At 33.0% G+C, this 25,021-nt stretch overlaps 2 protein-coding genes and 1 long non-coding RNA gene across 4 annotated transcripts in view; 2 read left to right on the forward strand and 1 right to left on the reverse strand.

The window, feature by feature from the left end:
- LOC140443808 (arylsulfatase I) overlaps positions 1-4,812 on the forward strand; it is a 67,829-nt gene extending 63,017 nt beyond the window's left edge. The window contains exon 8 of the mRNA XM_072535265.1: positions 4,618-4,812. Within this exon, the coding sequence (XP_072391366.1) occupies positions 4,618-4,774 (157 nt within the window). The 3' untranslated portion in view covers positions 4,775-4,812. The remainder of the gene's footprint in view (positions 1-4,617) is intronic.
- A 6,775-nt stretch (positions 4,813-11,587) lies between these two features.
- On the reverse strand, positions 11,588-17,354 carry LOC140443811 (uncharacterized). Its single transcript, XR_011951268.1, has 3 exons — positions 16,822-17,354; positions 16,629-16,756; positions 11,588-12,745 (listed from the first exon to the last, which is right to left on the reverse strand). It is a non-coding gene; the product is annotated as an uncharacterized lncRNA (long non-coding RNA).
- Positions 17,355-17,752: 398 nt separating this feature from the next.
- mTTF (mitochondrial transcription termination factor) lies at positions 17,753-24,283 on the forward strand. 2 transcript variants are annotated; one of them, XM_072535267.1, is made up of 4 exons: positions 17,753-18,665; positions 20,352-20,448; positions 20,524-20,674; positions 23,900-24,283. In XM_072535267.1, the coding sequence occupies exons 1-4, from the start codon at positions 18,153-18,155 to the stop codon at positions 24,276-24,278; spliced, it is 1,140 nt and encodes a 379-aa protein (XP_072391368.1). In that variant the 5' UTR covers positions 17,753-18,152; the 3' UTR covers positions 24,279-24,283. The 2 variants fall into 2 exon arrangements, with proteins under 2 accessions (XP_072391368.1, XP_072391367.1); XM_072535266.1 differs by having other exon boundaries at positions 17,755-18,665; positions 20,521-20,674.
- Positions 24,284-25,021: the final 738 nt, after the last annotated feature.

Here is a 25,021-nt window from a genome sequence, read left to right on the forward strand (position 1 = left end):
TGTTCGTCTCCTCCAAACGTCTTCATAGTATTTTACTCCCCCGAATATCATTATTTAAACACTCCGTTTCCATATTTTAGCATATTTTCTTTATTTTTGTTCATAACCCATGTTTCGTATCCTTAAAGGACCGTGGGTAGAATCACTGTTCGGTATAGTCTCAATTTTGCCTTTCTTGAGATGTTTCTAACGCTTAGAAGTTTGTGTAAAGCTCCGATCGTCTTCCTTTCTTTCGAAATCCGCTTTTTAATTTCTTGGGTTTCTTCCTCTTTACTTGTTAGAGTTACTCCTCGATACTCAAATTGCGTCACTTTTTGAAGAAACACTCTTTACTCTTGTTGTTTGTGGTAGTCTTCAGTTGTGTGCGTTCATATGTGGTCTGCCCCATTTTGATATACTTTGTTTTTTACTCATTAATAATCAGTCCATACTGTTTAGCCTTCGTTTCAAAGACTTTACTATTAACACCATATCCACGTCCGCAAAGGCAGGATCTGGCTTCTGTTGTCATAAATCATACCTTTCGTTCGTATTCCACTCTCTCTCATTATTGCCTCCAGTAAGAAATTAAAGAATAGGTATTGTGGACAGCGAATCTCCCTGCTTTAGTCCACTTCTTACATCAAATTATCCTGACAGGCTTTCTTCTATCCTTACTCTATTGTTGGTCTTCATCAAGGTCTATTTTACTAATCTGGTCATCTTTTCCGGAATTTCCAGTACCCTTAGGGCAGGGTACAGATGTCTGCTGATCAAATAATCGTAAGCTTATTTGAAATCTATAAAGATGAGGTTTAGCTTTAACTGTTGCTCGTAAGTACTGTTCTGAATCATTTTTAACACGAATATTTAATCTATGGTGGATCTATCCTTTTTGAATCCTCCCTGGTATTCACCAACTTGCTCGTTCAAGTACCTTTCCAGTCTACTTCTTATAACTCTGCATTTCTTTTTGGCAGAATTGTGGCCTATAATCCATGATGATTTTAGAACAGCTTGGTTATAACGAGTTTTTCTACTCTCCATTAGCACATCATCATGATGATCATTAAAACAGGTCTTTTGTCCTGTGTCATTTGTTTACTTTTATATTTTTGTTTTGATGGCTAATAACTTCACTTTTCTTTAATTTTTTATCTTTAACACCTTTTGGTAAACACTTTCTATTGGATCTGATAGTACCACAAATTCTATTTTACGAAGTAACTATTTGGTTACTAATATACATGTTTAATAATTATCACAATATACAATGCGTCCAGAATTTAAATAATTCTGCATCAGGGTAAAAATTACAGCTTGGGTATAGTCTTTTCCAGAAGATATATCAGTTATTTTTCCTGTATACCTCCTCAAATTAAGAAAAAAAACTCATTTGTTTGCTCAACAATAATGTCTACAATTTCGTCAGTAATAAGAAGTTTGTAAAAATCTAAAGGCGACTTTACAGTATCGGAAATGTTACCTTCTTCCATTTTATCATATTTTACAAATAATAATTCGTTTAAGGATTTAATTTTACTTCAAATATTCTCACCTTCATGTTCAATATTTAATGCCACAACATTACCATTCATCTATTCCTTTTCCACAACATTTACTGCATCTAAAACACTTTCTACTTCACTGTCATCGTCGCTATAATCAGAGTCTGATGGTTCATAAGGTTTGTTGTGACGTATTGAATCATCCGAATCAAAATCTCATTCTGAGCCACTATGTGTGCCGATAGCTTCTTCTTCTTCACATGCCATACACCAAAGTGCGTAGGCGACTATCTCATTACTAGAATTCTGTTCATGGCGGCGTGACACAGCTCGCCTGTATTGTGTATTCCTGTCCATTCTTTAATATTTCTTAACCAGGATAATTGTTTGCGGCCGGCTCCTCTCCTACCTTCGATCTTCCCTTGTAGGATTAACTGAGGTATTTCATATTTTGCTCCTCTCAATATGTGCCCAAGGTAACCAATCTTGCGTTTTTTAATTAATTTAAAGAGTTCTCTTTCCACGCCGGCTCTCTTAAGGACGTCATCGTTTCGAACTCTATCCACCCAAGGTATGCGCATCATTCTTCTTAATGACCACATTTCAAATGCTTCAAGTTTGTTGATAGATGTTTTTTTCAAAGTCCACGTTTCCATGTCATAAAGCAAGATGGACCATATGTAGCACTTGACCATTCTGTAGCGTATTTCGAAATGTAGGTTTTGATTACATAGAAGCGGTCTGAATTTTACAAAAGCTTGTCTTGCCATTTGTATTCGGGTTTTTATCTCTTGTTGTGGATCCGATTGGTCATTGATTGTGGTGCCAAGGTATTTAAAAGTTTTCACGCGCTTTATGCGATCGTCACCTATGCATATTATCGGGTTTTCTGGAGGGTTTCTGCTAATGACCATATATTTCATTTTCAAAATGTTGATTTTGAGGCCATATTTTTTACCTATGCTATTCACCCTATCAAGTAATAACTGCTGATCTTCCAATTTATCAGTTATAATCACTGTGTCGTCCGCATAGCGTAGGTTGCTAATTAGTATGCCGTTCACCTTAATGCCTAATTCCGTGTCTTCTAATGCTTCCGCAAATATATTTTCAACATATAAATTAAAAAGCATCGGAGAGAGTATGCAGCCTTGGCGGACACCTTTCCGGATTTCAAATTCATCCGTATATTGGTCTTGATCAATCCTCACCTTTGCCATTTGGTTCCAGTATAGATTCTGAATAATTCTGATCTCCTTCTGGTCAATGTTGGCCCTATGTAGTAGTTCCATCATGATATCATGTTTAACATTGTCAAATGCCTTCTCGTAGTCGATGAAGGTGAGGTAGACATCTTTTCGTTGATCTAAACAGTTTTGTATTAAAGTGTTCAAACATAAAATTGCCTCTCTTGTTCCTAGTCCTCCCTTAAAACCCAATTGTGTTGACCCGCTAAGTTCTTCTAGTATCTTATACATTCTTGAGTGTAATATCCTAAGAAAGAGTTTCAGCAAGTGACTCATTAAACTGATTAAGCGGTGTTCATTGCATTTTGTGGCATTAGCTGTTTTTGTGATCATCACAAAGGATGACTGCAGCCATTCTCGCGGAATGTAACCAGTATCATAAATTCTATTGAACAGCTTTACCAAGATTTCGATATTCTCCTCGTCTAGTAGTTTTATTGCTTCTATATTAATTTCATCTGGACCTGTTGCTTTATGCATCTTTGTGGTTCTAACTGCATATTCTATTTCACTTCGCATTATTGATGGCCCTGATAAGTTTTCGGAAGGAAGTTTGCGCGTTGGTTGTGTTGGTCTTTCGTCATTAAAAAGTCTTTCTGCGTATTCTTTCCACGCCATTGCTATCTCCTCTTCTGACTCTATGTATTCGTTTCTGTCGTTCCGTATTCTTGTTCTGTGGTGGCTTTTGTGTATATTCGATATTTCTTTGATCTTCTTATGTGTGCCGATAGCATTTTGCACAATTTATTTGTTCTGCCCGAACATTGTACGTCCTCAAGTCTAACTCTCTAAAGGTACGTTTTTACTGGAGCGTCAGATGCGATGATCGCTGAGCGATCGTCACTAAGCGATGATCGCGGTGTACCGCTTGTGTGGTCTCTTACGGCGTCGTGTTGACTGAAGCGTCTGTCGCTGGAGCCGCTAGCGTCGATCATTGGCGACTGGTCCGAGAGCAGTCACAGTCGCAAACGCTAAGCGACTACAGTGACTTGTGCATGTGATTTTGAGAGTTTTTATTTGAGAGATTCTCTTCTGGAGATACTGGATATGGAATACAGTTTGTAGACGATTTTTCATACCCTATTTTCAAAATTTTGAAGTATCATTCTTCTTGTCTTCTTTGCAAGTATTGCATGTTTTTCTAATCTTGGAAGATTTCTTCGTCCTCTATTCTTTTGCTAGCAGGTATTTTAACAATAATTGTTTTCTTTTACATACGCTCATCGCTGCAACAAAACCACTTGTTAACTAGACAACGGACGACTGACTAATCAAATCATCGCTTCAGCATTTCAGTAAAAACACTCCACGCGATCATCACTTAGGGATCATTGCTCAGCGAAGACCGCTCAACGATGATCGCAACAGACGCTCCAGTAAAAACGTACTTTAAGAAGTACTGTGTGTATATTACATTATTTACATTCTCAAGCTTATTCCCGCCATCCGATTGTTCGAAACTGTTTCTATTGGTTAAAATATTGATGTAATTCGCGCCAAGCAGTTTTGGCGAACATAAACACGGTTTGACAAGCGGATGTCAACGCCGTGACAACAGGAGGCTTATTCGACCTCGATCAAATTGGTAAAAATCGTACTTTATGCGGTATGGGGTCAAATCAACCTCGTACATTTTTTACAATAATTCGACTAGAGTACTCTAGAAGTATTTAAACGGTACCAATAGCATTAAAAATGGTTCAAAAATAATCATTTTACAGTCTTAGTAAGTTGGAAGTTTTAAAAAATTTACCCGCCAAATAAGAAGTTTTATGACGTAGTCTTTAAGGCCTCGTTCCTCCAAATAAGAAGTTATTTAAAAACTGTTCCCGCAGGTAACGTGTTAATGCTATACTTTATTAAATAAATCTTATTAATTTTAGCAACCCATCCATTGTTCGATGGTTAACTGATATCTTAAATCAATACAATAGGACAGCTATACCACCAGGTAACCTTCCATTAGATCCGAGAGGAAATCCCAAATACTGGAGTTATGTTTGGACAAATTTTGGAGATTATATTGATATTTCTATATAAGTTATGTATAAAAATAATAAATAAAGTAGTTGTTACAAAAATAATAATTTCTTATTTTAATTTTAACGTAATTTACGAAATTGATCTGCATAAATTTTTATTTATTTAAAATTTTTTTTCTTATTTGAATAAACTTAGAGTGGCCGTTCCTAGCGGTACAATAGTTAATAGTGTTTTTCTTCGGTAATAGAAAATTTACAATTTACAGTGGGATTTACGAATAGTGTTAGTTAAGTTATAGTGCAATAATTAGTTGATAATCTGTAAGTCATCTGCATATAATTATTAAGTCGCAAATCAAATTGGTTTCGTAAGATAATTATGGAGTCAAATAATAAGTCGATTTCCACACCTATTCAAAGCCAATCTACCACCGTTAAGTCATATTCTACAGCGTCAGCCCAACACTAATTTCCAAAAAAAAAAAGACCAGGATATAACTTTGAGTGCAATCGATGAAGCTCGTCTACAGGATTACCTTATACCTTCAGGAAACATAATAAAACCAACAAATATTATTTTTTTTACTGTTTATTAATAATAAAAATTGCATATATCTATCTAGTAAACAAATGTTAGAGAATTTTATGAATTCCCACGGCTCAATCGAAATCGAAATTCAAGATCAAATTATAAAGGCACGTCGACTTATAGGTAACACCAGCCGAGAGACTTATAATTTCAAATGTATCTCCAACTATACTAAGTGACATAGAAATCCGAACACCCAGTTTAAATGATTTTATTTTAATTAAATTTTATATAAGTACTTAATGAAGCATAATAAGTAAATGACTAAAATTTCAAAATGATTGCATTGCTTTAAAGCCCTTTTATCTTTAATAATGTGTGGATGCACCCCGATGTGTTACGCATTCTCCAACGCTCCTAGGCATGCTTCTGATCAGGTGGTCAATGTCCTCTTGTGGTATCTCATTCCAGGCAACCACCAACTCCTCTAGAAGTGCTTGTAGAGTCTGAGGAGGACGTTGCAAATTGAGTAATCTCCTACCCATCATATCCCACGCGTGCTCAATTGGGGATAAGTCGGGAGATCTTGTTGGCCATGCTAACAATGTGACATCATTATGTTGAAAGAAGTCTATTGTGACTCTTGCAACATGTGGTCGGGCATTATCTTGTTGGAAAGTTGGATTTGCCAGGGTGTCAAGGTAGGGTAAAAGGTGGGGTTCTAGAACTTCTTGGATATAACCTTGGATGTTACCTCTGATGAAGATTAAAGGTGAGCTGGAACCATAAGCTATAGCACTCCAAACCATAACTCCAACAGTGTGATGAACATGTCTTTCAACAAAAAACTGTGGATTCCTCCTTTCACCACGTCGCCTTCTAACCCTCGCTCGACCATCGTGCATGCCTAAACAAAATCGAGACTCTTCACTAAACACAATACTGTTCCATTCCTGATTCCAGAGTGACCGTTCTCTGCACCACTGTAGGCGATTACGGCAGTGTTCTGGAATTAAAGGGAGGACCCAGTGTGGTCGGTATGAAAACAGGCCAAAACTTCTCATTCGTCGGTAAACACTTCGCATGCCAATAGGTCTTCCGTGTTCTGCAAACCATTCATTTGCAATGGAGCTGGTAGTGGAGAAACGGTCTCTTAAGGCCAATAATCTTAGGCGGCGATCTTCACGGTCTGTTGTTCTACGGCGGCGTCCAGTGCCCCTTGCTCTTTGCGTACGGCCTTCTTGAAGCCATGCCTGACAACACCTAATCACGGTGTCTACACTTCTTTGCACTGTAACTGCAAGTTACCGAAAAGAAAGTCCAGCTTTCCGAAGTCCCATTATACGGCCCCTATCAAACTCACTAAGTTAACGAAATCGTACAGGTCTCCGTCCTCTAGGCATCGTAACCAATCGTAAAGAATATCAAGAACCACAATCCGCCAAATTTGGATCTTTACTGCGGCTGAAATATTCATTTTTAGATTGTTAGTGAATTTAAAAACAAAAAGTATAAAAACCGGAATCTCCAACTGATAAGGCTAAAAACTTTATCACTTGTTTTTTTCAGTAAGATAAATAAATTACACCAAATTTTATTAAAATAAAATCATTTAAACTGGGTGTTCTGATGTCTATGTCACTTAGTGTATTCCTCACGAAGTATTTTGCGATGAATTAAAAAATATCGGTTTAAATATGATTTCACCTATTTCATTTCTTAGGATTATTCAAACATACCGGAATATAGCCACATATTAAGTTTCAGAAGACAAGTTTATGTCAGTTCATATAATTTTGTCGTACGTGATTCGTTTACAGTAAATTATGAAAATATTTCCTGTAGAATCTTCATTTTTTAGAACAGTCTAATCTGCTATAAATGCAAAGCTTCAAACATATCGCTAGCCAGTAGTCAGTAGTCTTACGATCCCAGAAGTGTTAAAACTGTAAGCTCACCTAAAAATCTCCTTCTTCTTCTTCCTATGCCGTCCCCATTCACTGAGGTTGGCGACAACATTTTTAAAAGCTTCTCTGTCTTTTGCAACGTGGAATAATTCGTCTACTGTCATGTTTGTCCAGTCTCGAATATTTCGCAGCCATGACTTCCTCTTTCTACCTATTCCCTTTTTGCCATCGACTCTACCCTGCATGATGACCTGCAGAAGACTATATTTATTATTTCTCAGTATGTGTCCAAGGTATGCAGTCTTGCGTACTTTTATCGTTCTTAACAATTTTTTGTCTCGAGATAAAAATCTCCATAACCAACAAATTACCACAGTTATAGCAACACTTTCGATCAACCTTATTCAGCGAAAACACCGTTTTCACAAACTTCAAAAGCAATGCTCCTCCAACCCATCAGCACCTCTCCTATTAGATAAATTTGCAGACAACTCCGATAAAGCTGATATATAACCACCTTTTTATGAAACAATTATTTCAGCCTTCTTCTTCTTGGGGTGCCTGTCCGTTCCGAACGTTGGCGATCATTCTGGCTATGATGACTTTGTTAATTGCTATACGGAATAGCTGTGTTGAAGTCTTTCTATACCATGCTCTCAGGTTAGCAAGTCAGGATATTCTTCTTCGTCCTAGGGCCCTTTTCCTTCAATATTACCTTACAAAATACATTGGAGTAGCTCATATCTGATTTGATTTCTCATTATATGTCCCAAGTACTGCAGCTTACGGCCCTTCACGACGTTAACCAAATCCGCGGTTGTGTTCATCCTCCGTAGTACTTCTTCATTGATGACTTTGTCTGTCCATGGTATCTGCAGGATCCTTCTGTATAACCCTAGCTCAAAAGCCTGAAGTTTTGATAGAGTTTCCGCCTTCAATGTCCACGTTTCTACTTCGTACAGAAGCACTGACTACACGTAACATTTAAGGAGCCCTATTTATTTTTGTTTCTAGGGTGAGGTCATGGCTCTTGAACACAGAGCTCATGGTCAATAATGCACTTTTTGCCTTTCCGATGCGACATTTAATCTCTCGAGTATTGTCTCACGACTCATTGATTATAGTTCCCAAGTAGTTAAACTGTGAGACACGTTCAATTCGCATTTGGTTAACATTGGTCGCATTAACTTGGTTTTGCTGGTGTTTATATCCAGTCCATATGTTCTACTTGTTTCCTGTCCTCTTCAGCACACCGCGTGACTCCATCGAAAGCCTTCTTGTAGTCAATCAGGCATGCAAAAACATCACAGCTGACTTCTCTACATTTCTGAAACAATACCTGCACGCTAAATAAAGCTTCCTTCGTCCCAACGGCGTTCACAAATCCAAACTGATTGCGCGCAATTTGTTCCTCGCATTTCCAGTAAATTCTTTTGTGGATGACTTTTAAAAACAGCTTCAGCAGATGGCTCATTAGGCTTATGGTCCTATAGTCTTCACAAACTTTTGCTCCTGGTTATTGGGCAATGGTACGAACTCCGATTTGGGCTACTCCTGATATTTTTCCTGCCTTGTATATTTTATTAAATATTTCAGTTATTTTTATTTGTTCTGCATCTAATAGCTTCATCAGTTCTGCAGGAATTTCATCAAGTCCCGGTGTCTTTCCAATCTTCATTTGTCTGACGGCTGCCGTTATTTCTTCTGGTAGGATTTGGGGACCTGAATTTTCTGCAATGGTGGGTTCTTGTATTGTTGTACAACGTTAAATATTTCTTAATATGCTTGATCTAGTGATCCGAGTATAGGCTGTATTTTTTTTCTTCTTAGCGGCATGACAGAATTGCTTTACAGGTGTAGCTTTACAGTACTCTAGAGAATTATTTTTTAAATTGCAACTCTAACTGCCAAAATGTTGTTCTACGTCTGTACAGCTTAGTACTTCTACTTCCACTTGTTTATAAGTAAATTTGCAATAAAGTGTTAAATCGCAATATTACTCAAAAAAACATCTAATAAACCACGCTTACCTATTGACTTGTAATAAAATTGCAATCACATGTTTGCACATTCCTTCCTTGTTGACTTAACAAGTGCATTTTGCCACCCATGGTCTAGTAACACATCAATAGTTACTTCATGTGGAGCACCAGCTAAATTACTGGTTTGCAGACTCAAACCCACTAACTTATTAGGTATATATATCACACAACAAAATGTGACCAGCATTTAACAATGCCTTGCCTTCTGTTAAGGGTCTTACTGTGTCACCTACATATTTAAAAATATCCACAAGACGAACTTTAATATCTTAATTTTTCATTATTAAATAAACTAAAAAATTAAATTAATAATACATACAAAAATTGCTTCACTTAAAACGATGTTTCTCCTGCTACAGCTATGGAAGTTTGGTTTGTTTTCCTACACTGTCAATCGGGTGGGCATCTGTCAAAGCGCCCCCATAGTTCGTATACATCGCGGATAGTGCAAGTTTACTATTACTTTTTGACTAACAAAATGTGTTAACTTATACAAAAGTGCTTCAAGGTAAAATGAATATGGATATCATATATCCATTCAGTGGCGCACCTAGAATTTGCTGGGGAGGGGTGGTTTGGGCACCTAAATTTTTTTTATGCTACCTACATTTTGAATCCTTAAAATTGGGGTTTTAGTTTAATTTAAAGTACTAAAGATAGCAGCGTCAAAGATTCAGGTATCTGTTAACCTGCCTACCAACTAAAACCACCCTCTCCCACTTGTGCCGAGTTGACTGTCGCACGTACCGTACTTCGAAAGTGGGATGACCGCTGTAAGGCTGACAACATTTTTGGAACACTCCCTTCTCTTATCTAGATCTTATCTCTGTCGTTGGTTCGGTTAGTGTTTCTCTTCTTCTTCTTTCTTTTTAATTACCGTTCGGATGTAATTGTGAACACTATTCCATCTGTCCTTACTTCTCGTCATCTTCACGATCATATCTCTCACAGTCACAGGGTTCATACCTATTTCTCTATACATTCGTATACTTCTCTCCACTGTACATCATCTGTCACTGGAGGAATTAGGCAAGGCTGCATACTATCACCTCTATTGTTCAACGCTTATTCTGAAGAGGTAATTCGAGAAACTCTGGAAGATGAAACAGTCAGCATAAGAGTAAATGGAGTGTTAGTTAACAACATCAGATATGCAGATGATACAGTAATAGCCGATAGTTTTCAAGTCCTGGAAAGACTCATAAGTAAAATAGTAATATGTAGTAGGGAGTACGGACTCTCGCTCAATATCAAAAAGACGAAGTTTATGAAAATTTATAAAAACAACCATAATACTAACGAAATCTTGACAGTAGAAGGCCAGCAGATCGAAAGAGTAAAAAAGTACACTTACCTAGGAACACTTATAACAGAAAATAATGACTACACTGCAGAAATCAAAGTCAGAATCGAAAAAGCATGTTCTAATTTTATGAAAATGAAAAAGGTCCTATGTGGCAAAGATTTAACATTAGCTCTTAAAGTACGCCTAACAAAATGTTTATGGAGTGGAATCATGGATGTTAAATCTAGACACAATGGGACGACTTAACGCCTTTGAAATGTGGACCTATAGAAGAATTATGAGGGTTTCCTGGGTAGATAGAGTTACGAACAATGAAGTACTGAGAAGAATAGGTAAAGAGAAGGAAGTTGAACTTACAATTAAAGAAAGAAAGCTACAGTATCTCGGACATGTGATGCAGGACGAGAAGTATGGCATCCTGCGACTCATAATGCAAGGAAAGATAGATGGCAGAAAAGAATAAAGGAGGAGGAAGTATTTTTAGTGGATAACATCAAATTTATGGGTATACATATCGCCAGAATTTAGACTTTGAATTACAGGTTGGTAAATTATACGAGTAATATCATCATATTTAGATGTCACATAATGTCTGTCTATTTTGAAAACTTCCACTCGCTTATAAGATTTGGGATCATTTTCTGGGAAGTAGCAAAGCTGAACAAGTTTTTAGTATTCAGAAAAAAATAGTTACGATACTGCTTGGTTTTAAATTTAGAGAGTTCTGTAAAGGAAAATTTTAGAATTTAGAAAGGAAAATTTTTAGATTTTAGAAATATAAGATTTAAAGAATTAGGTGTAATAACTACCAGGAATATATATTTATAAGTGTCTAGTATTTTTCTTCGAAAATAAACATCTGTAAGTCACAGTATCAACTACAATAAGTCTGTGCATAGAATTTCTATCACAGAGAGGTTTCCAATGTATGCAAGTGTAAAATTTCATAATAAATTTCCGGATGCGATTAAAATTGAAAATAATTTTATCAAATTTAAGAAATATGTAAGCCATATTATAACAGATTTTGAACCATATTCGGTCCATGATTATTTTGTAACATAGAAATGCTTGAGAAAACAAAAATGTATTTTGTTACTGGATTAAACACATATATTATATAACACATATACAATTTATAAACCGAATTTATTTCTTAATTTTTTTACAATGTTTACTGTTTTTGACATATTTTTTACAACTTTTTTATTTGTCCACCCTGTATATTAAAAATATAATTTAGAATTTAAATATATACGCAAAAGCCAATAAAATGTTTAAAATACGTTATTATAATGTAAATCAATAACCGATAACAAACCATATAAATATAGACACAGTACGTTTTTGTTGAGCGGTGTAAACGTGTAAAAGTGATGACGTTGGGGAGAGGAACATTTATAGTGCGTGCCGTTCACGTGGTCATTCTATCTTTTCAGCGGCTGGACTTTGGTAATGTTTTTTTCAGTATAAACTCTCAAGTACTTTTACAAATTTTCCAATTGACCAAATTGTTTAAAATAAATTTCTTATTATTTAGACAGAACATTCGAGTGCACACTGGAGAAAACCTTACATATATACAGTTTCTCTCCAGTGTGCAATCTAATGTTATGGCTTCCAATTTATTTTTCAGAAAACTGCTTAAAGCAAATTTCACAATTGTAAGGTTTTTTTCTCCAGTGTGCACCCTCAAATGGTATTTCAAACTTCCAATTTCACGAAAATTGACTGAAATAAATTTCACACTTAATGTTTTTCTTCACTATGAGTTCTAAAATGCCTCTCTAAAACATATTTCCTGGAAAATTGCTTACAACAAATTTCACAATTGTAAGGTTTTTCTCCACTATGAGTTCTAAAATGCCCCTTCAAAAAATATTTCCGGAAAAATTGCTTAACATAAATTTCATACTGGTAATGCTTTTCCTCAGTGTAAACTTATGTATGATTATACAAAGATTTTTTTTTTAGTGAACTAGTTCACACTGGTGATGTTTTTCTCCAATGTGCCCTCTCAAATGCTTGTTTAAACTTCTCGTTTGACTAAATCTCATGTTTTTTCATACTACTTAGTCGAGAAAGCTGCTTAAAACAAATTTCACATTTGTAAGGTCGTTTTCCAGTCTGAAGTTCTATATGGTTATTTGATTTATTTTTTTGAGAGCAATGTTTAGAACAAATAGAATTGTTTAATGTTGTTTCCCTATAGTTGGGACTTTCCAACAATTTCTTCTGAAACAACCTAAAATTAAAACAAAATTATAAATTTTTTATGCAGAAACTACATGGTAAAACAAAAAGTAAAACTCAATACGAATGAATCTATGAATAAACAAAATGAGAACATATTAAATGCCATGTACTTGTATGAATACAGTCTTGACCTAATTTAGTAATAAGTTTAATTAATCTTTCTAATATATATGAAATCGAATTAATTACATCACACAACAGGAATTTCATATATTTTATTGATATCCATTTTTACTGTATTGTATATTTCCAACAAAATGGAAGGAAATGTATATTTCACTGATATTCAAATTCAAAAATAACAATTCAAAGAAGCATTTGTCTAAGCTGTATAAACAAAAAATTATTTCATTTACAAAGTGCTTACGAATGATATTTATTGGTTACAACATAAACGTACTTGACAAAAGTTATTGAATGTTGTAAGGAAAAAATGAGATATTGAACTTTGTATAAGACACTTGCCGGCATGTTGCTCTAAAGGTATGAGGTTTTGCCACAATTTCGATTAGATATTAGTGCTAATATCACTTTGAATAGGATAATGAGTCACTATTCAGTTTGTATCGTAAAAATTTAATTGTTGCTTCATCATCAACTTATTCTTCCACATGGCCCACAAAGTGAACAACTGTTTTCTTTTTTACAAATTGTCCCAACACAAGGTCTCCTGGTAGAACTTCCTGCAGATCTATGTTAGAATCTGAATTATAATCAGATATTGTGGTGCCTATGTCAGATTTGTGAGGAACTACTGTAGTGTTTTTTTAGCATTCTTTTTTACAGGTTTTAATTTTTTGCTGTTGTTGATTCCCCCTTTTGCAAAGTAATGTATAAATAATAATAATAATAATAAAGTAACAAGTAGTTTTTTAGTACAAATGCATAACTTTCCTTTTTTTCTACCACACCTGTTATTTTGCCTTGGTTGCAACATAGAAAATAGTGGAATATCTACCGTTTATTTCGCCGTTTAGTAGACTGTGTTACTCTCAGATAAAAAGCGTGGCTGAAAACATTTTTTGTTAGCACATCTTTCATTAAGTTCGTAATAAATTCCAGATCGATCCCCTCCAGAGGCATTTTGGAGATATAAGTAAGAGCTGAATAGTTTGTATAATTCAGTTCAAAATCCCCAAAAGATGTTATTGGGCATGGTTATTTTCCAATTATAAACTTAACACTTAATTATGTTGCTGGGCTAATTATATTAACTTGCAATGTAATAGATCGTTTTTGGTTTTCCAGAGTTTGATAAAATGAAGTCATTGAAGGCTGACTTGCACCTAGTTTTGAATGGGCCATAAAATCCAATGTAAAGCGGCTGCATCCTGTGTGTGCAGTAAAATGGGCAGGAAAGCATCACTATTTCATGGTTTCTGTAAAAATTAAATGCATCAAATGAAAATATGATTCTCGTGGTTATCAAGAAGTAAGAGAACAGGATTTTCTCAGGTTTCTGATATAACTCTTGGTGCTTGCATGCCTGTCATTCAGGTATGGAGATTCAATCAGGAGAAAATTTATATTTTGCTATAACCTTGGAATAGTTTTGAAAAAAATTCAATCTTGGATAGGATAGTTTGGGGTGGTGTTTCCTGAATAAATGCATCCATTCGATTCCTTACATCTGATTTCCATCCAAGTACATGGATATTTCTGATTCAGTTTCTTCTCATATTCAAATGTCAATATTCTAACATGTTTATATAGAAGTCCAAAATTCGTTGATACAGATTTATATTGGTAGGCTTCTAGCTCTACTACAGAGTTATATCCACTTTCATTTTATGATTCTGACCAATTGACTGACCTTCTTTCTCTTGACATGGAAGTGAAACATCTCACATTTATATTGAACATTGCTGCTGCATTCCAAAGTTTTTGCCCATAGACAATTACTTCATCTATGGCATTAGCTAAGTCTTCTATCAAAATGTTGGCTCCAACTGTTTTGCATTTGTAATTAAACACCATTATGTTAAAAAAACAAAAAACACATAATTGAACAGTTGGATAAATGTATGGTGCTCATTTACATTAATATTCTATTTCATTTCGTTTGAATCTAATAAATATTTAGCAATATTAAAACAAATAATACATTTTTGTGCAGTGGGGCACAATTACAATTCTGCCCCATCTGATTTGTCTTAATTTGTGCCACACAATCGTTATATTTATACATCAGTTGATATGAAGTCTAATGGATCGTGAATAAATACTTGTTTTAAGGTTATGGTAACCAATACATTTCACTTTTAGACTAACAAAAAAAAAGCTTAGCTATTTATGATAGAAACATATTTAAACACATATCGACAGAATCAGCAACTCATCTTCTCAGCAACTCAGCAATTGAACAGTTGGATAAATGTATGGTGCTCATTTACATTAATATTCTATTTCATTTCGTTTGAATCTAATAAATATTTAGCAATATTAAAACAAATAATACATTTTTGTGCAGTGGGGCACAATTACAATTCTGCCCCATCTGATTTGTCTTAATTTGTGCCACACAATCGTTATATTTATACATCAGTTGATATGAAGTCTAATGGATCGTGAATAAATACTTGTTTTAAGGTTATGGTAACCAATACATTTCACTTTTAGACTAACAAAAAAAAAGCTTAGCTATTTATGATAGAAACATATTTAAACACATATCGACAGAATCAGCAACTCATATCTGCATGAATGTGTGTATGTGGGATCACAGCATCAGACAAAATCTATTTGCCACAAAACATGAAAATTAATAATTTATTTGAAATAATTAATGTTGTCTATTTCTTTAAACTATACCAATATTTTTGCATTTCTAATCAAATTTATGATGGAATCAAGTAGGTACCGATTTATGTGAGGAATACAGGAGAGCTGCAATATTTAGCTGCAATGGAAACTCATTGTGAATATCTTGATAGAGAATTGAAGAAAACCAAGTGTTCAGAGAATTCAAGGAATATCAATGCATATAATTTGCTTATTTTGTCTGTCTATCTGTATCTATGAAGGTATTGAGTTCACAAAAGGAAAATTGATAATTACTGTTAATTATATAGTAAAGGGTCATTGAGTTAAATGCAGGAGATTTTTGCAGCAGTTTAGAACCAAAAGCAAAACCTAATCTAACTTAATCCCACTACAAACCAGTATTTTTTGGTAGGTAAGTTTAAGTTGAGTGACTGCATGGTGAGTTGTCTACAAACTATATTAAAGCTAAAACAATGCAACAACAGTGTACAAAATTATAAAATGATTGAAAACAATCAAATATGTTTTAAATTTTTAAAGATTTTTAAATGTTGCTTTCTTTTAGCTTTAATGTAAGTTTGTAGACAACTTACCATGCACTTCCACTCATCATTAATTGAGCAAATTACCCTCCTAGAGCTTATGAAAAGGTTGCTATCTGTCATTTCTTGTAGTTTCAAAGGAAAATGTATAAAAATTAACCATTAACCATCTAATAACATAAACCATTGTACATTAATCAATAAGTGAAACAGTTTCATAGATTGTCTTCTCCTTTTACTAAACTAGTGCTAAATTTGTAAATACTAATATTATGAAGGACTATAAAATTTCAAAAATAAACTTGTGGTATTTAATTGGTGCAGTTTTATTTTGTTAATAAACTGCATGTGAATATTTTATGTTCAAATATTGATGATGAGCATGTAGGCTTAGTTCTATAGCCATTTCCATATTTCCAGTAAACTAAACCAAGGCTAAAATTTAACCAAGGTAGCTAAAAATAATTACTAAATTAACTTGGAAATGGGATCAGTGAAAGGATTATATAAGCATGACAACTATACATTAATTACTAACTGAAACAAAATAGATTGATGTTCTCTCACCTAAGTTATCTTCATGGATCTCACTCTTCATGTCATCATGTCTCCAAGATCTATGGTAAGCTGACTAAATAAATATCCGTGGTCGTCTTGAGTAAATTCTTTCTTAATTTCAGATTTTACTTCCACTGCTAATAAATAAAATACCAATTTATATCAATTACATCACGTTGTTCACTAATTTTTATTGTCTTACCCGATTTATCTCCTGGTTCCTGATTCATTCTTCATCTAATATCTGTTGATATGGATAACTGACTCTCTAAATATATTTCGTTATATTCAACAAACTCTTCCTTAGTTTCAACTTTCAAATCCATAGCAAACAAATAAATTTAATAAAAATATTGACAATTATTCAAAAAATATATTTTTTTACTATAATCAATGCGTCAATGCCAATAAAATATGAAAATGAATCATAACCACATGTGTCTAGCTGGACCAGATCAATGACCAGACTACCAACCAGAAGACCAGCAGGACCAGACATGAACGATAGACCGGGCCACAAGCACGACGCCACTATTCTTTATAATATAAAGCAACATACTGTGCCACGAGGGACGAGGCCACGACCACATACCAATAAGGCGTATAATAAACCAGCAGAGTAATAAAACGTATTAAATTTATTATACGTCATTGCCACATACACATAACCGTGACACGTTACTTTATTTGACTTTATACGTCCATGCACGTTTACACATAACCATAGTCATCACAGACCACTAATAAGGTGATACACAGGTAGGTGATCTGTGATAGTCATCATAATTTATGATGACTTTGGTTATATTCATAATAGTCCAAGTCCATATCCATGTATCATATCCTATCCATAATGCATCACAATATAAAAATACCCAATACCCAATGCATATTATATTATATTACCATTACCGGCATTACCACCCCACAACGTTGTTCGGTATCGGTGCGGTGATATTACGATATTACCAATCGGCTTCGGCTGTTACTTTTTTACTATCAGCTGCTGTGATCAGCTGGGCAAATTATCCCCTGGGATATTACCGAATAAAGCAAGAAGAAGAAGACCAGATAATATATTTTTGTATGTACTATCAAATTATAGACAACATTTGTTATTTATGTTGACATTTGCGGCTATAATCAGCTTGTACTTTCGGTAAACTCAACCTGGAAATTACATAAAAAAGAACGTTTTCCACCGAATAAAAATCATTACATAATCATTAATAAGTGAAGCAGAATTCATTGATATAAATTTCATCTCCGTAGACATCGTTCCAGCTTATTACAATAAAACCATTTAGGTAACAAACTAACCTAACCAGTTTAACCACATATTAAAATTTGAATAGCCTAAATATTATAAAGTCTAGAAACAAAAAAAGTGAAGAAATAGCGTAAAAAGAAGAAGATTTAAACATTTGATGTACTCTGCTTCTGTCATTTGCATCTTTATTTGAAAGTATTTGTTTTGATATTTTTTTGTGTTATTTTTATACTATAGAAGATTTATAGAAAGACTATATCATAATGAAAAGCACTATACATATTTTAAACTACTTGTCCTGTGGACATAGGGTATCAAATGGACATCGATCATTTTTTTTCAGGTTTCTACAACTACCATTTAAAAATGATCATTTTATACCACAACTATCTATAAAAAGGCTGGCCAGTACACAAGTTGATAGTAATAATAACAATGAAGTATCGAAAAAGCTGCAGGATATTTTAAACATACGTGCTATTAAAGCTCATACCATAGTGACAAATAACACACTTTTTTCCAAAGTGTCTCCACAAGACATAGAAAATAATTATAAATTAGGTTTAAGCAATCACCTCACCCTAGAAAACTTTAAAATGTATCCAAATATTTTAGCAGATCAGTCCTTAAGTTTAAAATTGGAAGTTTTAAAAATGTTACCTTTTAATTTCAATGTAACAGCCCCTTTACTTTTAGTTAATTATGCCAAGTTAAAAACTTTTGTTTTTGATGAACTTGCTGAAAAAAGAATAAGTGAATTGGCAACAATATTTCAGGTAACTAACATCAACAAATTTCAATAATATTTTAGAAAATTAATAATCAGAAACAATTTACATATTTTGATGTAATATAACAATAATTTTTTTTTGTTTAAAGTGTACTGTGGTGGCTTTTGCTTTCTGTTTTCAATTGCTCTCTATGTTTCCATGGGCGATCCTCAAAGTTCATTTGCATATTTCTGCATTCAATGGGGTTTCCATTTTTAAATTTATTGGGCGAGTTGTCTTCTAATAACTTCTGTTATATTTACTAATATTTTTTGAACTCATGATATCTTTTGTAGCAATTTGTCACTCTACTTTATCCATCTACTTAGTAGACTAGACATATGAGCAGGAAAACAGAGATCCAGATTCGTAAAACATTAGTTTCAGTATTACGGCATATGATGCAGAAAATTGGATCATAAATAAAAAAAACAGAAGTAATGTAGCTGCAACAAAAAAACCAGGGTGTACAGAAAAAGAAATGAGGAAATAAAATACAGAACATCACTAGAAAACATAAAATAGGAAAATGGTAAATGTAAGAACTGGCAACTGATGGATTAAAAGTAATGACAGGTCGAAACTCTATAGATAGAAGGAAAAGACTAGAAGGAAGATTCTGGACAAATGAAGTAGACAGTGCATGAAGGATGAGAAATCAAAGAATATAGATAAAAGGAAAAATTGTGAGTGATGGAAAGCAGAAAAGATTGTAATCCCTATACCTGGGCACTGTACTCACTAGAATGTAGTAAAATTACCAGGAAGGGTAATTTGATTGAGGCATTTAACTGAAAAAGCTTTTGCAAATACTTTTTAATAGTCCTTAAAATCAGAAATAATTAGTTAGCTGCTGTCTAAAAATTTACTCCTTTAATTTAAAATAAAAGGAATATAAACATAAAACATATGTTATACAGTAGACTTCCTCTATAACAAGAACTGAAATGGCAGACTAATTACCTCGTTATAAGCAGATCTCGTTATATCAAACAACAATATAATACTGTGCATATATATGAATATGTTGTTTTCTAAAACATTAACTTCCTATAGTGAAGCTATTCGGAGCAATATAAGATGCTAAATATTGTTTGAATGGCGTTTTTGAAAAAAAGCTGTTTACTTTTATTGTCAATGACATATGATAAAACAAAAAAATCTATATTCTGTAAATCTGTATAAAGCGTATTTTCAAGGATAACATAAACTATTACTTCTGTAATTGGAAGAAGTCTGTCATTTTTGACTGCTTTAAATTGTCCAGTATTATTTGTATCATATTTTCTAAAGATGTGAAACAGTTCTATGCTTCTTCATTTTCGTTTTGTCTTTGAATAAAGTTTCTTACAACATTTCTTTCTACATCTTGTCTAGTAGGACCTTCTTATTATTAGGTGCGAATGGTCAACCCCCTACACTGACACTTGTGAATCATAAATTGTAAATTTCTGAAGAAGTTTATTGCGGGCGGCAGTTAAAAAGGGTATTTATTTATAGCCACGGCCGGGCCAAAAACTTAAAACAACACGTTTTTCGATCTTATTTTCTCTCGTTATAACCAAATTTGCCTCGTTTTAGAGGGTTATAGTTTAATAGAAATTTCACGGGATATTTAATGTACCTCGTTATAAGCGAAACCTCGTAATAACCGTGTTTGTTATAGAGGGAGTATACTGTATATATTTTTAGGTAGATGAGAATGAAGTATGCAAGTGGATGTCACAGAAGATATTTTTAATGTCTGCCAATATGCAAAACATTAAAAAATGTAAAAAAGTTTTGCTGGGTATGTAAATTTTTGTACTAGTATTTTGAATAGTATTTGAATTTTTCTATTGTAATTTTTCAAATATTTTAGCAGCTGGTGTTACCCTTGAAGAAATTATTAATGACCTTTGGGTATTACGTTATAATGCTAATACAGTCGAAGAAAGAATCAGAATGGCTAAGGAAAATAATGTTGATACAATTAAAACATGGATGGTTAGAGCTCAGCGTGAAATATTTGATAAGTATGTTTAGTTCATATTTTATTTATTTATTGACAAGAAAACCCCTTTAAATACATAAAAAAAATTTACATATAATTAAATATTAATACAACCAAAAACACAAATACCAATTAATGACTGGAATGAAACAATTAGCAGTTGAATCAACTAAGAAAAAGGTCTAAATGCGTTGTAAGTACCCTTAACTGAACACACTAATAAATTATGTGGAATGCAAAATTCATTTCTTCTTTTGTGAAGTAGAGCCAAAGGCCTATTGTACCCATAGTTTATAGCATGAAATTTCATATGAAACAATCACCTGTGTCTTTTGCGTAAATTTCCCACCCTCAGGACAAGCAATTTCAGAATATGAGAACAGTCCATAAGACCATTCAAAACCTTATATAGAAATATGTGATCCCTATTAAAAAAAGAGACGATAGTGCTAGAATGTCGGATTTGCAAAAGTAATACTATTTATTTATGTAAAAGGTGTAGAGTGCATCTACGCCCGAATGTTTCGAAAATTTTCACCTTCAAATTTAATTTACATTTAGGATACAATATGTTCCTTTTATCCATTAAAAATTGTACTGTTTTTCCTTAAAAATGAGAAAAAAATCTTTTTGGTTGTAAATTAGTCTTAATTTATGTGTTTTTAATCCAATCTTAAAAATTAATTTTCAAATGTCTCTTTGTTTATTGTATCGGTCGTTAATGCTTTATTACTATAAAAAGAATAAACTTACCTCCAATTTACCTTACTTACCTCAAAACTATTTTAAAGTTAATAGTAAAGTCTATTTAATAAATATATTCCCAAGAAATAGAACACACCACGCCTATTCACATATAGAATATGGAACGAATAAATTAAAATATCATATTTCTCTCATTTCCATTCTTTTTAAGAACGTAAATATATAGACCAGCGAAATGTTCATAAGTTTACCAATGTTTCGAACTATTCAATGAACCTGTCTAACTATACGTTAATCGCACCAATTTATATTGTTACAGTGGTAAATTGTATGGTATTATCTTACTTTTTTACTTATTTATATGGGTGAAGCATACACAATAAAAATGACCCCGGTAAGAATTTACTTCTGACATTTAACATGGTTGCCGTTAGCTCTTAGTTCAATTTGTAGATTAGTCATCTTTAATTAAAAATTATCTGACAATAGACGTATATATTAACATAGACCGAGCAGGTGGTAGAGCTAAGTGACAACGCCATCTTTGTTGTCAGTAAGTTTTAAACAGTAAATCTTTTTAAAACTTAATATCATTTGAATTTATCAACAAGTATGTAATAATTAACACATTTAATATTATTCTATTTCCTCTACCCCTACATAATTATATAGTCAATGCATCTTTCTCTGGTTGACAGCTATGAATACCACGTTGTCCACATACACTAATCCTTCTATCTTAACTGGTCTTAGGTGTGTTTACTGTTAATGCCTTTAAGTTGTTTGTTGTTCTTTTTTATTTTCAACCAATTTATCCATAATTCTTACAGAGAGTGTTTAAATATAGAAACCCACTACCAACATAATAGAGGTTGTGATTACTCTTTGGAATCACATTTTACTGCTCTTATGGTGGTCTGCTGAACTTCTCTACGAGTTTATTTATCGTAGTCTAGTTTTGTTTTATTTATTATTCTTTTTTAACATTTAAATTGATCTTGATTGATATATAATAGTTTTTATAGAATTTTTTTTAATAATTATAGTCCATTTCCATCATATTCCATCATATATAGCACATTATGTATTATGTATGTAAATCCCTAAACTGTTGATACGGGTGACTCAATGAAAAATAGATATTTGTCAACAAGTTTACAGAAGTATATAGGAAAACAATTTTAAATTGAGTATCACCACCAGGTATAAAGGTTGAAGCAAAATAGAATACAATAGTTTTGAGGGTTACTAATCCCTAAATAAAGTTGCCAGTGTCGGAGTGATGGAGATTAACAGGTACTAATGAATTTGCAAGAAATGTAAGATGTTTATTTTATTGATTATATATAAAATAATTTGTGGCCGTAACAGGGGCCGATTTGTAAAAAAATGAATATTATTTTAATCAAATTCCATTTCAGATTCACTGCTTTCTTCAAAATCTAAGGAATCTTCAACTCCAATGTTAATTATTACCGGTTCCAGCATTGCATCAGTCATATTATCCAAATTCCACATTTTATTTTCTTCCTTGTGAGCATGACTAACAGCATTTTTCCAATTTTCTGGAGTTACTTTTGATAAGGAATGTTCTAATAATTGTTGTAAGTCTTCTAATTTAAAAGTTTTGTTGTTGCGTCCGACTTCACCCTTTACTTGACACCATATATTTTCTATCGGATTCAGATCACAGTGGTATGGGGGTAAACGTAAAATAATTACATCACGGTTTAATGCCATTTCATCAATTATATATTTTTTATAAGCTGCTTTATGTTGCCTTACAAGTCTCGTCCAAATAAAAAATTGTTTTCCCTTCTTCTCGGTACTTTTTAATAGTTCTTAGATAATCTCGTCTCCAACATACAATGTAATCTTTTTCAATTAAAACAGATTTTCTTCTATTCTTTTGCCAACGAAATCCCATCTCTCTCAATAGTCCCCATAATTTCTTGTTGCTTATGATTGGTAACTCTTAAACTATCATTGGTTAAGCCTTATCAGTAATTCCAGGTAATCGTTCAAAGAAGGTATTCTTTTTGTGTCAGGCGATAACTTGTATAGAAAACAATAATCACCTTTAAATTACTGTTTACATTAATTTATTTCGTGAAACATTGAATTCTCTCGTTAATCACCCGTGTATAATTAACAATAATCGTGTGGCATATATACCGACGTTTTTTACGCACAAAAAAGGTATAGTGAGATTAGTGGACACTTATTTTACAGAAGATTTTTTAAAAGATAATGAATTGTTGACGGCATCTTAAAATATTAATTTTTTTATTTATTTCAAGTACAAGAACAAGTATAGGGTGACGCCTATGGTTTTTTGACCTGTTGAGGATTTGCATACATAATGTGCTATCAATATGATGGAAAAGGACTATACGTATTTTATATCAGCGTGTTTCGTTTAACATAAAAATTGTAAAAAATAATCTTATTTACAATTCTTATACATAATTTAGCTCTGCATTTTATGTAAAGCAGTACACATAATGTATCAGTTTATCATTTGTTTAACTCTTTTTTTTAGTTACGTCAGAAGACGATCCGATAATAAAGAAATTTTAGGAGAGAAAGCATCTTTAGCAGAATACTTATCCGAAAAGTTGGAATGTTCGCAAGATGTGTCAAAGTATCTAATTTTAAAACAACCCGCGCTGCAGAAGAAAAGTTTAAAGAAAATGAACGATATTATAGATTTTTTATTACAGAAAGGTTTTAAACCTATTCATATTTGTAGGACACCCAAAATATTATTACACAGTGTAAATACTATTAAAAAAAGACTTCAAGAAATAGAAGCAAATAATGTACAATTAGATTCATTGGTAATTCTTACTAAAAGTCAAAGACAGTATGCGCATGTTCTCGATTCTATGAAATCTACTAAAACTAAATTAAAAAATTAATTTTTGTTGTATTGTTTATTTTGTGAAACACTTTTTTAGCAATCCTAACCCTATCCTTGTCTTTATGGTGCATATCCTAGATAAATTGCGATATAGCAGTGGCGGCCCGTGAGGTAGTGCCATAGATATGATACTACCTTATTTTGATGCAGAAACATATTTTTGAAGTTATACTTCTATACGCGCGCTCCACGTTGGAAATTTGTATGGGAGTGAATCTGTGAAATCATTACATATGTCAGATAATGAGTAAGAGACAGAAGATATATTTTCTCTCTCTTCCTCTCTCGAATATAAAAATGTTCCTTTTGTATATATATTTATTATTATATATATACATATAATATATGTATAATAAAATATTTATTAATATTATTTATGCGATATGTTTTGTATTATTTATTAAATGTTCATAATTATATTAGTCTTTTGTATTTCAAAATAATAATCTCAATAAATCACTGTATGACCCAGAACTGTCAATTTTGAAATAAGTTTGTGTCATGTCCTCGGTAGTATAGTAGTCAGTATCCCAGCCTGTCACGCGGGAGACCGGAGTTCGATTCCCAGTCGTGGAGGACTTTTTTATTAATATTATTACATGGTAACTTAAACACATGCGTAAGTAGAAAAGTTATGTATATTATTGTCATTTTTAAATACTTATGAATATTGCATTTTAATTTGTATTGTATTATTATATTGAATTATGTTGCAGTGTATTGTATTGTATTTTTATTTTA

Source organism: Diabrotica undecimpunctata, chromosome 6 (assembly GCF_040954645.1).
Source record: "Diabrotica undecimpunctata isolate CICGRU chromosome 6, icDiaUnde3, whole genome shotgun sequence".
NCBI lineage: Eukaryota > Metazoa > Arthropoda > Insecta > Coleoptera > Chrysomelidae > Diabrotica > Diabrotica undecimpunctata.